Source organism: Musca autumnalis, unplaced genomic scaffold (assembly GCF_047663935.1).
Source record: "Musca autumnalis isolate F117 unplaced genomic scaffold, ASM4766393v1 scaffold_2, whole genome shotgun sequence".
NCBI lineage: Eukaryota > Metazoa > Arthropoda > Insecta > Diptera > Muscidae > Musca > Musca autumnalis.
Genome location: NW_027411755.1, coordinates 65836656 through 65851386, shown reverse-complemented (window position 1 = coordinate 65851386; position 14731 = coordinate 65836656). Strand labels below are relative to the sequence as shown.

The 14731-nt window shown below is 34.5% G+C and overlaps 2 protein-coding genes across 2 annotated transcripts; one reads left to right on the top strand and one right to left on the bottom strand.

Annotated features, from left to right (window-relative positions):
* Positions 1-4134: 4134 nt before the first annotated feature.
* Positions 4135-6565, bottom strand: RpL5 (ribosomal protein L5). Its single transcript, XM_073967757.1, has 4 exons — positions 6424-6565; positions 5921-6184; positions 5408-5845; positions 4135-4455 (listed from the first exon to the last, which is right to left on the bottom strand). The coding sequence occupies exons 1-4, from the start codon at positions 6424-6426 to the stop codon at positions 4267-4269; spliced, it is 894 nt and encodes a 297-aa protein (XP_073823858.1). The 5' UTR covers positions 6427-6565; the 3' UTR covers positions 4135-4266.
* A 4933-nt stretch (positions 6566-11498) lies between these two features.
* On the top strand, positions 11499-14501 carry LOC141394016 (uncharacterized). Its single transcript, XM_073967756.1, has 4 exons — positions 11499-11577; positions 11643-11967; positions 12026-12211; positions 12275-14501. Exons 2-4 carry the CDS (start codon positions 11752-11754, stop codon positions 14105-14107), a joined length of 2235 nt encoding a protein of 744 aa, XP_073823857.1. The 5' UTR covers positions 11499-11577; positions 11643-11751; the 3' UTR covers positions 14108-14501.
* The last annotated feature ends 230 nt before the right edge of the window (positions 14502-14731 follow it).

Here is a 14731-nt window from a genome sequence, read left to right as displayed (position 1 = left end):
GTTTTCAACAAGGTCTATTTAACAGGTCACGTAAGTAGCACAACAACAACTCATTTTTTGCGGAAAATTCTTCAATATGTCAAAATGTTTGTTTACGTTTTCATACAATTTATTCACAATAACAAAAAATTTGACAGATTGAAACCAATCAGCTGAACGTTTTACGCCACCTTATTATTTCATCATGGTTTTCAATTACATACAAGAACTTTTTTGACAGCTTGCAGTACATCAGCTGGGCTGATGCGTTTACCTGTATGACTGTGCTATGCAGCTGACTGAACTGGGCACAATAATACAGGTACAACGGGAAAAACAGCTGATTATCACTCTAGTTGTCAAAATTCATTATTGTGAATAAAATCACATACAGAAGGTAAACAAGCAATTCACAGCAATGCGTTATTGTGAACAATTTTGAAGTTTGGTATGATTTGATCATGGCCATGGTGGAATAAGAAGGTGTTACATAGCTGTAATCATGGCACATTAATACAGGTACAGCGGGAAAAACAGCTGATGATCACACTAGCTGTCAAAGTGCATTATTGTGAATAAAATCACATACAAAAGGTAAACAAGCAATTCACAGCAATGCGTTATTTATAACTATTTTGACGTATGATTTGATGTAACACCTTCTTATTCCACAATGGCTGTAATGTTAGTGTCATATTCAATACGACATCCTAGCAAAAAGTTTGCATCCGTGGATGTAGTTCCCTGCAAAAAGTTTACATCCGTGGATTGAGTTTAATCAGTACAAATGTCGTTGGAGTACATCTTTTTCTATGAATTCACTGATGAATTTTACAAGAGAGCGCGCAGCTAGGATGCACTCAATTTTGCTTCCACAGCTGGGATGCAGTCCATTTTCGATCACGGCATTTGATGCAGTGTTTTGGATTGAATTTAAATGCAGTCTAATACCCTAGACAGACGGCAGAGTTAATTTGCATTAAAAATGTCCTAATTTGAATTAATTTTTCACCCTGACAGACGGTAGTATCTGCATTTATGAAACAGCTGTTTGTGTTGTTTGTTTGTACCCAGCAGACCATTTCTTAAAGCTTTACAAAAGTTCGCCAAAATATGCGAAACAAATACACTTTCTATCTTTGATCTTTTCAACACTATGAAGCAAAAATAAATTTAATTTATTCGCGATATTTTTGAGTATTTTTAATATTATAAAAATATTGCAAAACTTAAAAAACATTTGAGAGAGATATAATTTTCGATAGAATTGGTATGGTGGGTAATGAAATTTTTTGTGAAAATAAAAATTTGAAAAAGAGATTTGTTAGAAGGCGTGAAAAACGATTAGCTGCTATTCTACTCGCGAGAGACCACTACTTATTTTGAAGAAACGCGAAAATTGCTTATTTGCTTTCCCTTTTTATTTTCTTAAACATGGAAATTTGACAAAAGACAATTGATTTTCAACAGCATTGCCATGTCGAAATTGCTAAATTAGTTTAAATTTCCTTTGATTTTGTGCATTAAGAATGTGGATAATGCACGAATTAATTTGAATTAAGGCAGTTAATGCAAATTAACGCTGCCGTCTGTCTAGGGTATAAAGATGCTATAAAAATGCAAGCCATTGCAAAGTATCCCAAAATAAATAAAATGCGTTTATTCTTTGTGAAAAATAAGAATATTGAGAACTTTACTACATTAACACAAATTATAAAAACTCTCCATTAAATGGGTGTTTACACTATCTATGAAGGTCATATGAGATGTCAAATTTGCTACCTGTGAATGTTGTACACATAAGCTTTGTTCCAGAACTAAAAGTTTTTACAATTTTTACTACTTTTACACATTTTAACCGAAAACCTGTTCCCGTACACAAAAAAGTTGTAAAATGTTCACTTCTCTTTGAACAAAAATGGCGCTGAATGGCGCTCTCTTTAAAAACTTTTTACTCGACAAATTTTAGCGTGTAAAAAATAGTAGGTTAGGTTAGCGGCGTCTGATTGGCTGATACGCCGACTTTGACATTTGTTCCAGTTTTTTGACGTATTTTCCATTTTTCCGTTCCCGAACTATTTCAAAAAAATTTTGTGTGAGAAAAAATTTTTTACAGTTCTCTCTTTTACGAGTTTTACTATTAAAAAATACGGGAACGAAGCTATAGTGTGACCACTATGAAAATTTTTACCTATCAAAATGATGTGGCAACTCATATGTACATTTTTCATTTAGGGAGCGCTCTATTCGGCCATGTATTTTCGTATGCAGTTGAGAAATTATTTGTTAAATGAAAACAACTTTACCAAAAAATCATGGAAATAGGTAAAGAAAACGAAAATGTGAGGGCGATCAACCCTGCGTTTACAAATGACAGGACAGTTGACTTCATGTATTGGTTGTCAAAATCCCAAAACTTGCCTTTGTGACGTAGGCGTCCAGACAACTGCAAACACAGTTGTAAAATTATGAATGAAAATCATCGAATTCCTTTTGTTTTCAGTTCACATATTTTGTTTTTGTTCATGTTCTTTTGTTTTCAACACATTTCAATTATTATCTCACATATTTTTACAAAAAATGTCAAAATTTTGTTAACCCGGCTGTCTGTGAATGAATGATGGACAGCTGGTAGCCAAACGACAAATGTATGTATGTGTTAGTAAATCAGAGTTGTATTTGAAGACAAACTGTCTAGTGTAAACGCCTACTCTTATGTTACACGCTAAAACTTTCATACGAAACTTTCCCATTATTTTGGCGTTCACAGATCGAGTTCCATACAAAAGTAATTTTATGAAATTACTGTAATGGGGAATTCGACCTAAGAACGCCAAAATAATGGGAAAGTTTCGTATGAAAGTTTCAGCGTGTAACATAAGAGCTAGTAAAGTTTTTAACAATAGCTCTGTTCCTTTACGTGCAAGAATCTTCAAGTTTTACCACTTTTTACTTGAAAAGTGTTCCTTTACTTCAGACACCATACAATTCATATGGGAGCAGCTTACAAGTTTTACTACTTTTGTCGGTTTTACCATTTTCAAAAGTAAAGGAACAGACCAAATATAAATTGTGTTATTTGCGTGATGTATATTTTGTGGTCATATGAAATTGTATGCTGGTGTGAACGCAAAAACTAAAAGTGGTATGGACTTTGACAAACATAAAGGATGTCGAATGGATGAAAGAAGTGACAGCTCATATGACATTGATAGACAGTGTAAACACCCCTTAATCATTTTTTCGATTGGCAAGTGTAAACAATAGGTAATAGTAAGTTTACATTTACGAAATCCACTCGATTTCAACTGTCAATTCCATTACTTAAACGTCAAATGAAATCCAATGGATTTCAGATGAGTTTTCATTTGACGTATACGCAAAGGAATTGACAGTTGAAATCGAGTGGATTTCGTAAATGTAAACCAAGCATAACATAACGAGATGCTACAGCTGATTTTTTGAGAATCGTGTTAGGGAACACTACATAAAAAAACATCCGTTGCGATATTCTTTCGCTTAAGGGTGATTTACACTTTTCGATTAGAATATTACAGTACATTTGAAAGAATCTCAAAAACAGCCATATTTAGCGGCTGAATGGAAATTTGCAATATGAGTATTGGAGTGAATTTTTGTGAACCTTGCCTTCATCTGGAGTGTCGCCACATTTAACAATTTAAAGACAAATTCCCAAAACACCTGTTTAAATGCGTTTAACCTTAAATAGAAAAATTGCACTCGCACTACCTAAGTACCGGTAAATTTCATCAAATTAGGCCTTCTTAGATCGAGTTCCCCACAACAACAATTTCATAAAATTACTCGATCTAGGAACGCATAATTTCATGAATTTTTTCAATTAATTCACTCTATTGTCGACCGGGATTTCAAACTCTTCCTCTTATTTTAGACAAACGTTTTTTAGATCTATCAGAAAACTCCCATTTCTCCCTTCAAATTGTTAATTGAGAACAATTAAAAATGTTACCACAAAATCATTTCATGTATACCTAAAAAACACTTTGTATTTATATAAAATACACATATTTCAAACTTAATACTATAACCATAGTCTTATACTATAGCGTTTAGAGGAGTTTTAAAAACACATCATATTTTTTGCAAACTTTTTTAGGAAAAAATAAAAACATCTTATTTTATATTATTTTTATGGTTATTATTTTGTAGTAAAATAATAAAAGTTCATTTCCAATCATTTTTCTGTTGATGTTATTATACAAATGATTGTAAATTGTGTAAATACATAGTTCACGGAACAAATATTTAAGCATCAGCTTCAGCTTGGAGCTTAGCAATGTAAGCAGCTTTGTGTGCGGCAACCTTGGTTTTACGTTGCTCGTTAGTGAGTTTCTTAGCATTCCACCTCTTCTTAGTAATGCCGGTCTTTTGTACCTTCTTGTGGGTAGGATCGGCACGAATAGCTTGGTGGGCTTTCTTGTAGATTTCTTCAAGCTGGAAAAATAAGGAGAAAAAGTAGGTCAAAATTTGCTATAATAGTGACAGATGTGCATTAGCATTCATATTAAATCAAATTCTAGCATTAGGGAGTTGGTTTATAAATTTATATAAAAATGTTTACATTAGATTCCATATGTAATGTGTACACATATTTGGACGACGATTGTAAAGCATATGACTAGGTCAACAATAACAAACATAAAAGTATGTATGTTTTTGTTATCAAAAACAACAACAAAACATGGACGATTTGCATCCTATGATAATTGCAGGAACGCCAAAATGTAAACATTTTTATTTATCACATAAATGAAACACATTTCGGAGCAAATTAAAAACTTCCTTCCCAATCAAAAATTCTAAAAACAGTATTTAAATTGTACAACTCATAACAGGAAATTTATACCATTTAAAAGGTGACAAATTTCGAACAGAGGTTCTTAAGGTTTAATTTGGTCCACTCTTGGCACAGCCAGTATCGTGGGTTACAAGACACAGCAGTAATTTTATAAATGGACGTCTAGTGAATTTTAAACCCAGGTACGGACTCCCAATTTAATGTAAAGGCTGAATAATTCGGTCAACAATACATTTTGGTTTTTGTTTCAAAAACAACAAAATAGCTTGCCTTCTATGATAATTTTGTATACTCCAAAATGTAAACATTTCTATATTACTCTTAAACACTTTGCGAAGCAAATTGAAATCTTCACAATCTCCACCCTTTTGTCTGGCTATTCAATTACCTGTAAACACTGTTTATATTGTACAACTCATAACAGGAAATTTATACCATTTAAAAGGTGACAAATTTCGAACAGAGGTTCTTAAGGTTTAATGTGGTCCACTTTTGGCACAGCCAGCGTCGTGGGTTACAAGACACAGCGGTAATTTTATAAATGGACGTCTACTGGCTAATTTCCACTTCACATAACATTCTACTTACATCATCAGCACGGATTCCCAATTTAATGTAACGGCTGAATTGGCGTTTGAAGCTTTCTTCATCTTCCTCTTCCAAGGTGCGCATGTAATCGGCAACATGTTGACCGAAAATGTGAGCACGATGGACATCAGCGTTGAAGCTCTTGTTTTCAGCGGAGTAACCGGGGAAACGCTTGACGGAGTGGGGGATGTTCAAACCACCATCGACAGCACCCTTCATGGCACCGAAGACACGGGCACCAGTTGTGGTACGAGCCAAACCAACATCCAAGTAACAACGGAAGGCACCGGGTCCATCGTTGACAGGTTCAACGTTGTATTCTTCACCAGTGACTTCGGTGCAACCACCGTACAAGGTGTCCAAGCCCAATTTGTTCAAGATACGGCGGGCAACCAACAAACCAGTGCAGTAAGCGGCAGCATAGTTGGTCAAACCAACCTAAAAAGAACAAAAACAAAACACCATTAATACTTAACCTCACAAAATTCATCTCCATTAACTTTTGGTACATACCTTAACACCGTATTTGGGCAATTCATGGGAGTAGGCAGCGCATACAATACGATCACCCTCAATGCGGGAGTAGGCGATTTGTACGGTAATATCCTTGTTGGACAAACGAACAATCAAACGATACTTGGGTGTATTGTATTTGTTCTTGTCTTGGAAGATCAAACGTTTACGGGCATAGTAATCGGTTTTACCCTCACGACGCCTACGGAATTTAACTTGGTAGCGCTTGAAGTACTGCTTGTTCTTGACTACTTTGACGAAACCCTATAAAATAACACAACACAAAACTTTAATAAACAACAATTCACTATTTGTGGTTCACACTTTCAATGTTATTGTGGTGGAGCGGAGCAACACACAGTTCTTAGTTGAAAAATGCTTTAGTATTTTTATCACACTTTTTCTTCAACATCTTAGTTGTTACACTTCTTCACAACATGTCATTCTTTTCATTTATTATCCACTGAAACATTTTTCATTTGAATTTTTTCGTTTTTTATTACCATTTTCACTTTTTTGTTAAATTAAAACACCGACGTCAAAAAATACGCGATGTTCTTCACACGTAGTGAAAAAAAGAAAAGAAAGATGGTGTTGTTGTTTTGACACAACAAAGGAAATCGAAGAAACGTCATTTTGAACTGCAACCAACTTCAGGGAAATTTGTATGTGCAACCAAAATTAAAAACGTTCGAAAAGCATCAATTAATTTTTTTTTAAATAGTTTAATATATTAATAAAATTAATTACATATTATATACAACAAAGCTAATGTGCAAAATTCAATTAAAACTAAAAAACTGTATATTTTAATTTAATTTATTTGTAATAACAACAAAAAGGGAAAGGAACGATAAAGTGTGCTAAGTATAGGTTTACATTAAACAGATTTCTTAAAATATAAAGAAGGTGAGGTGTGCTTTCCATTATATAAGAAATAAAAGCTCCCAGCGAAAAGTTTGCCTCCAAAGAGGCAGTTAAATGATATGTACAAGTGATTTGGAAGTGCATCAAATTATGCATTTTCACTCATGATTTTTACAAGGGAGTGACTACTGAAAGAGGCACTCCATTGTACCGCATTTTAACTGACCCTTTGGCATTGCATTTTAACTGAACCTTTGGCACTGCATTTTAACTGACCCTTTGGCATTGCATTTTAACTGAACCTTTGGCACTGCATTTTAACTGACCCTTTGGGGTAGAATATGAGGCAGTACAGAGCACGTGTTTTGAATAACAAAATAAAATGCATTTATTAATTGTGTAAAACAAAAATATTAATATCTTTATTAAATTAACACAAATTATGAAAATTCTCTATTGAATTCAATCGCAAACATGTGCGTGCTCTTCATTTAATCCAAGCTTAAGTGCTTTTGCTTCATCTGCTAAATGGGTTTGATATTGTCTTCCCATCACCAGTTAAGATTTCGCATGTACTCCAACAGCACTCCATTGGGAAAGTTTCTTCTCGTGAGTTACCGGAAAAATGTTCACAAATTAAATATTATTTAGTTTGTATTAACAAATGTTTGGAAATGTTAACACGATTTATGTACATGTAGGGATCTCTAACAACTGCTAATAAAATGTAGTGAACGGAGTGCCTTTTTCACGACTCCGTTTGCACTGCATCCGGATGCTGTTAAATTGTGAGGAATTGGAGTGCCTTTTTCACGACTCCGTTGAACTGCCTTCGGATGTTGTTAAAATGTGACAAATGGATGTGATTCTTTGGATTGCTTCCAAATGCGGTTAAAATGTGGGGAATGGAGTGCCTCTTTCACGACTCCGTTTGAACTGCATAAAAAATGCCGTCAAAGAACTAGTCTACATTGCACTACTTCCAATTTATTTTGCTGGGGCTCTGTTCCAGAACTAAAAATTTTTACAATTTTTACCACTTTTACACATTTTGCGTTCCCGTACACAAAATTTATATGAAAATCGTTTACGACTTTTACAATACATTCAATTTTAATAATAATAGTATTGATTGTCAAAAACCAAAAACTTGCCTGTGTGTAGGCGTCCAGACAACTGTTGTAAAATTACCCAGCAAAAAAGTTAGGAAGTAGTGCAATGCATAGTTGTGATTTCAATACATCTTTCGATGCAGTCCACACGGAGTTATGAAAAATGCTCTCCGCTCGATACATTTTAGAAGCACTCGCTTATAGATGCCTAGCCAAGCAAGCCAATTTTTTTATCCCTACAGTCGCAGTCTTTTTTTTTTTTTTTTTTGAACACAACAAAGAGTGTCTAAAATTATAAGAATTTGTTAAAAAAAAAAATAAAGAAATACAAACTAAAGATACGAACATTGCTGTAATTCACCAGACGCAAATTATTTTTGAAGTGGATTTAGAGTTTTTTGGAAATCTGAACTGGAGTTGGAGGAAAAATTAAAAACCATTTGGATGATGAAGACAAACTTTTAAATTGGTCTGTTCCAGAACTGCAAGAATCTACTAATTTTTACTATTTTTCCCGATAACATAAAGGAAAAAATGTTATCGTAGTAAAAAATAGTAGATTCTTGCAGGTTCTGGAGTAGAGCAAATATCAGTTGCGGTGTCACAAAAAGCAGAGCAGAGAAAGAAAACTCAGTTATGCCAAGTTTATACTTGCGCTCCAAAATCCACTGGATTTCACGAAATCCTGAAATACACCCCCGTGTTTACACTTATTTTTTTGTTGATTTCAAACATATCACAATGATCAAGGTAGATGAAAATGCGCAGCTAATCGAACATGAATTTTCAAAACAAGTTGTTGTAAATTGAATTATTAATCAAAAATATACGACAATATAGAACTTTACATCTTTATTCGAAAAATTATCGTAAAAATATCTATATATCGTATAAATTGTGTATAGTACTAACAAATGAAAAAAATAAAAAAATGATTTTATCGTTGAGACATCGTTATAATAAATTTTGATAGATAAAAGTTGTGCTCAGAACCTGCACAATATTAGTACTTGCAGTAGTTTTCCCGTTTAGTGCTAAAAATGCGTACCCATACTCCGAAATCTAGCAAGACTTGCACTTCTCTTTAAACAAAAACAGGGACGAATAACACCCTCTTCTCCTGTTTTCTGCCATACAATTTTGGCCTAGTAGAAATTAGCAGCAAACATGTTCTTTGGCATCTAATATGATAGCCGATACGTTGATTTTGATATTTATGCTGGAGTTTTTGCAATTTCCGTCATTTTTCCGTTTCCGTATTTTTTAAGAAATTTGTATGGGGAAGCAAGTTTTTACAATTCGTTCTTTTTTCTAACATTACCATTAAAAAGTACGGGAACACAATAAGAAATATCATTGTAACAAAGTAATTTAATATTTTTTTCACATTGTTTACAAATTTTGATAATAAAATTTTTTGTTTCAGCAATTGACCATCTACCTTGTTTATTGTGATACGTGAAAAGTGTTGCAACTTTTGGTACTTTTTTTAGGCAAAAGCAGGGTTGTATATCATGTGTACTGTGATTTCGATGTTGATTTCGCTGAAATCACGAAATGAGAGGATTTCATTTTTGTATGCGAAATCATGATAAATTTTGCTTGATTTCGCGCGAAATCACGAAACGCCTTCGAAATCACGAAACGACGCCAAATGTAAACTAAGCATTATGATCAAATTTAATGGAAAGTTTTTATAATTTGTATTAGTGTAATAAAATTAACATTCTTGTTTACACGAATAAGCAATGTATTTTATTTATTTTGGGATATTTGCAATGGTTTGCATTTTATAGCATATTTAGACTAGGGATACGTAAAATCGATTTCGGTTAATCGATTAATCGATTATAAGCCGCAAAATTTATAAAAGTCGTAGTCGACTATTGACAGTGCGAAAACCGGATAATCGATTATTCTTAAACGACTTTCGAAAGACCAAGTCAAATATTATTCGTTGACCATTAGTCGCAGTCTATTATTATTCGTAGTCGATTATTAATCGTAGTTTACTATTGGGTGTGCTAAAAACGCGTAATGGATGGTACTTTTTTATACATATTTACATCACGGATCGCATCAACGAAAATGGTCGATTATATATTCGATTATAATCGGTTTTCGGCGGTTAACGAATAATCGAAAGTCGACTTTTAGTACTACTCCCAAATAATCGACTAACCGAAAATCGAGTTTTATGTTTTTCACAAAAACCGTATAATCGAAAAACCGATTATTGCATTTAACTGCGTATCCCTAATTTAGACTGCATTTAAATTCAATCCAGAACACTACATCAAAGGCTGTGATTTGTATAGAAAATGGACTGCATCCCAGTTGTGGAAGCAAAATGGAGTGCATCCTAGCTGCGCGCTCTTTTGTAAAATTCATAGGTGAATTCATAGAAAAAGATGTACTCCAGCGGCAATTGTTCTAGTGATTTAACTGCATCCGCGGATGCAAACTTTTTGCTGGGTAGTTTTTTTAATGAATAAATTTGTTCTTCAAAAAATATATTTCCCTAATATACATCGCATATACAGAAATAAATATATAACATGTCGTATGGAATTTGACACTAACATTACAGCCCAGTTCAGTCAGCTGGGTATTGCTGCTACCTTTTCTTGTTCTACCATGGTATGTGTTAGTAAATCAGAGTTGTATTTGCAGACAGTCTGTCTTGTGTAAACGCATGGTACAATCATTACATTAATCTAATAATTGAACCATGGTGTAAACGTGTAGTTATGGGTCTTCTACACGGTTGGTCTGTTCCAGTACTGCACATTTCTACACATTTTTACTATTTTTTTCGATAACATAAAGGAAAAATCGGTTATCGGAGTAAAAATGTGTAGTACTGGAACAGACCAGGTATGTTTTATACATGTTAAGGCGGCGACAGAGGAAGCATGGCATTCTTGCTTAAGTCATATCTGATAAAAGACTAAAGTCCAAGTTCGACCTAATAGAAATATTTCAGAATCACATTTGAATTAGGTTGAACTTTGTCTTTGAATTAGGTCGAACTTTGGTCTGTTCAAGAACTGCAAGAATCTACTAATTTTTAATATTTTTTCGATAACATAAAGGAAAAAATGTTATCGTAGTAAAAAATAGTAGCTTCTTGCAGGTTCTGGAACAGAGCACAGATATGACTTAAGCAAGAATGTCATGCTTCTTATGTGCCGAGGCCTTTATGTGACGAGGCCTTAATGTGTGAACAGAATGAAATACGCCGCTTTTTTCACGCCCAGTTTCATGTAAAAGATTAAAGGCCAAGTACTACCTAATTCAAATGCTGCCTAATTCATTTGAATTAGATAGTACTTGGCCTTTAGTCTTTTACATGAAACTGAGCGTGAAAAAGCGGCGTATTTCATTGTGTTTCTACCTTTAATGCGTCAGCTTATGCTGTAAAAATGTCCGTGAGCTGGGACAGTTTTCAATTTATGCCACGCAATGTTGTCTCTTCTGCGAATCGAACCCCTAAATTCACCTGGTCACCCAACCACCTTATTAATTAATGTGCCTTGATTCCTCCCACATTCTCATTCGCAAATTTGACATTCTTTCTCTTCCTACTTCTAAACAACAGCTGTTTTTTGACTTTTCCTTCCTTTATTATACGTTTTTCTTTTCTCTACACGTTCTACTTGTGTCGCGAATTATCTGGTAATAAATAAAAAAATCAAATAAATAATAAAATATTGTTTGTTAATGACTTTTTCTATTCGTAGATAGCAGTTTTTAAGTTTTGTGCGTTGGAAGATCTATGGGAATATTGGCAAATGATTAATTAGAGTGTACACGTCACAGAAAAACATCACAGCACAACAACATAACAACATGGGCAATGAAGGTAGTAAGGGCTTGGTAATTGACAAAAATGCTGTAGAGGCGAATGATTTCTGGGCTCTGTATAATGCATCAACGGCTCCCAATGCAAATAGCAGTGGGTCAGTTAATGAAGATGAAACTCGTTATCTTTCGGTGTTTCAGGGAGAACCTGTTGTGACAGGGCAGTTGTGGGTTTCGCAAGGACCTATGGAAAGGGCCATAAAGGTAATATGGTTAGCTTTTTTAGTACTATTACAAATGTAATTTTTTCCTTGTACTCTAGAATCAAATGATTTATAGACATCCCTATATACTGAAATACGTTAGCAATTGGGAACAAGGTGGCCAAAAACACTTGGCGACAGAGCGGGTACGTCCTCTACATTCTGTTTTAAATCAACAATCCGATATTCAAATATGTTTAGGATTGCGTACCATATTGTGTAGTTTAATATTTCTTGTAGAGAAGGTAAGGTATTATGTACCCACAAAGTTAAAATGGGCATTAATAAAGAATTGTAAACCATTTCAGGCCATGGCACGACATTTAAACATATGCACTGATTCAATATACGTTACGGATGCTGGTAGTTGGCGTTTGGCTGGTTTTGAATATGTGTGGAAACAAAAAGAAGTTACAAAAACCCTGTTGGGCTATGCAAAGGCCTATCGTTATCAGCCAAGTCTCGATCCCGATGAATCGAAACAAGAAAATATGGATGCAATTGAACAATATGCATTTGCCACATTGTGTGAAGAGATTCTAACCAAACAATTCGAAAGTCAAAAACAATCAAATTCAGCACCAATACCTCATGTCCAGGAATTCAAAGACTACTGTGCTACCCATTTAAAGCATAAAAATGCCCAAATGAGACCGAAATTATCTGCTGTGCTGCTGCATCCATATTTCAATCATGAATTTGTACTTATTCATGCCTTCCTTTTTGAGCTGCCCCTGAAGAATAACAATGAGAAACAGGACTTTTTCACAGGGCTAATAGATCGCCTACGTTATTTTGATGAAGAAATTGTTGGAGCACAATTTGCCGGTGATCTTTTGTCGCGCATGGTGTTGTTGGATACCACTGCTCAGCTGTGTGTTACTCCCTATGTATTGCGTACAAAAACCGATCATTCTTCGGCTTTATTTTCAGGCAGTACTTATTGTAAATATTTAATGCCACACATTTTGAAAATGTTCCGACTAAAAGATGCCCAAATACGTTTGATATTACTTGAATATTTTATGGAATTTGTGCGTCTATTGAGCAAAGAAGATTTGGAGGTGAATATTTTGCCTCATCTTGTTGTGGGTATGCAGGACACAAATGATGTTTTGGTGGCAAAAACGTTAAGATGTATGGCGGATTTGGTGCCAATATTGGGTGCTGCCACTGTATTGGGAAGTCAAAGGACGCGATTATTTTCCGATGGTCGGCCACAGGCGGCAATATCAGCCTCCCATTGGGTTGAACCAAGATCAATAACACCAGTATTAGGTGAGGGAGGAGACTGTCCCATCATGGTTTCGGGTAGTCCCATTCCTGATAATAATTTACTAAGTAAAAGCAATAGTTATTCGTCGTTATCGCAAGCTATTTCAGAAACCTATGAACATAATATGCCACCGCGTCTTAGTCCGGATGGTGGTGAGGATGTTAAATCGGCCATAGTTCAAGACACCAACGACTTAACGGTGGATGATGAACCAGATGTGGAAATAGAACTTGAAAAAACTATCAAACAGGAAAATACAAATTTCAGCAATGAAACCAAACCGAAAGTAGAAGAAAGCCACAGTAATGATGATGACGATGATGCCTGGTCTGATTGGGAAAATGATGACGAAATTGAACAAACCACTACCATGAACCGTAATGTAATAGATCCGACAACAAATGCATTAACAAATATATCAACGAACAAACTAGCTCTAGCATCTGCAAATACAACATCTGCCTCATCTTCCTACAACACATTACCATCCCAAACTTCTTCTAGTAATTCGTTTAAAACTGCAACTTCTTCTTCACATTCCTCTTTAATCAAGCCGTTAACATCTGTTACGGATGATTTATCGTGTCTGGATATACAAGTACAAAAAACGCCGGCTACTGCCAATACCGAAGATTCCGATTTTGATTTCTTCAAAGATATGGAACCTGTTATAGCCAGCAATAAACCATTGCAAATTTCTCCGCCCACCACCTACAAATGGTTAGAACCGGAAGAAAATATAACCGTAGATACTTCGAGATTTGCAGCCGATGTTGGTAACGACGCAAGCGGTTGGCAAATAGACGACGATGAAGATATTGATGGAAAATTAGATGATATAGTATCAACGCCGCCGTCAACGTGAACCATATAGCAGATCCATCAAACATCAACATTCTTAATTATAACATAATGCAAAATGGGAAGAGATCTCATTTATCATGTGTATTTATAATATTTTAAGATAATTCTTATTTTTAATAGTGTTAATTATTTGTATGTAGATCATAAATTAAATTTTTAATTAATGAAAATAATGTGGCTTAGCATTAAATGTTTGTTGAACCTGTCATCAGCGCATGAAGAAAACATTGATGTGCGTCTTGTTTTTGAAATAAATATCACTTTTATTTTCATTATGTTGTGTTTGGCCCCCATCCATTACATGCAAATGTTTTGTAATGCAATATGAATATATAATGTTTTAAGAAAATAATAATAAAATATCAATATCAACAAAAAATTCAAAAATTGAAAAATAATGGAAGTTTTTCTATAGAAAACATTATACAGCCAGACTGAATAGAAGTTTTTCTAAGGTAAACTTTATTCAGCCGGGGCTGAATAGAAGTTTTCCTAATGGAATAGAAGTTTCCTAACGGAAACTTAATTCAGACAGGGCTGAATAGAAGTTTTCCTAACGGGAACATTATTCAGCCAGGGCTGAATAGAAGTTTTCCTAACGGGAACATTATTCAGCCAGGGCTGA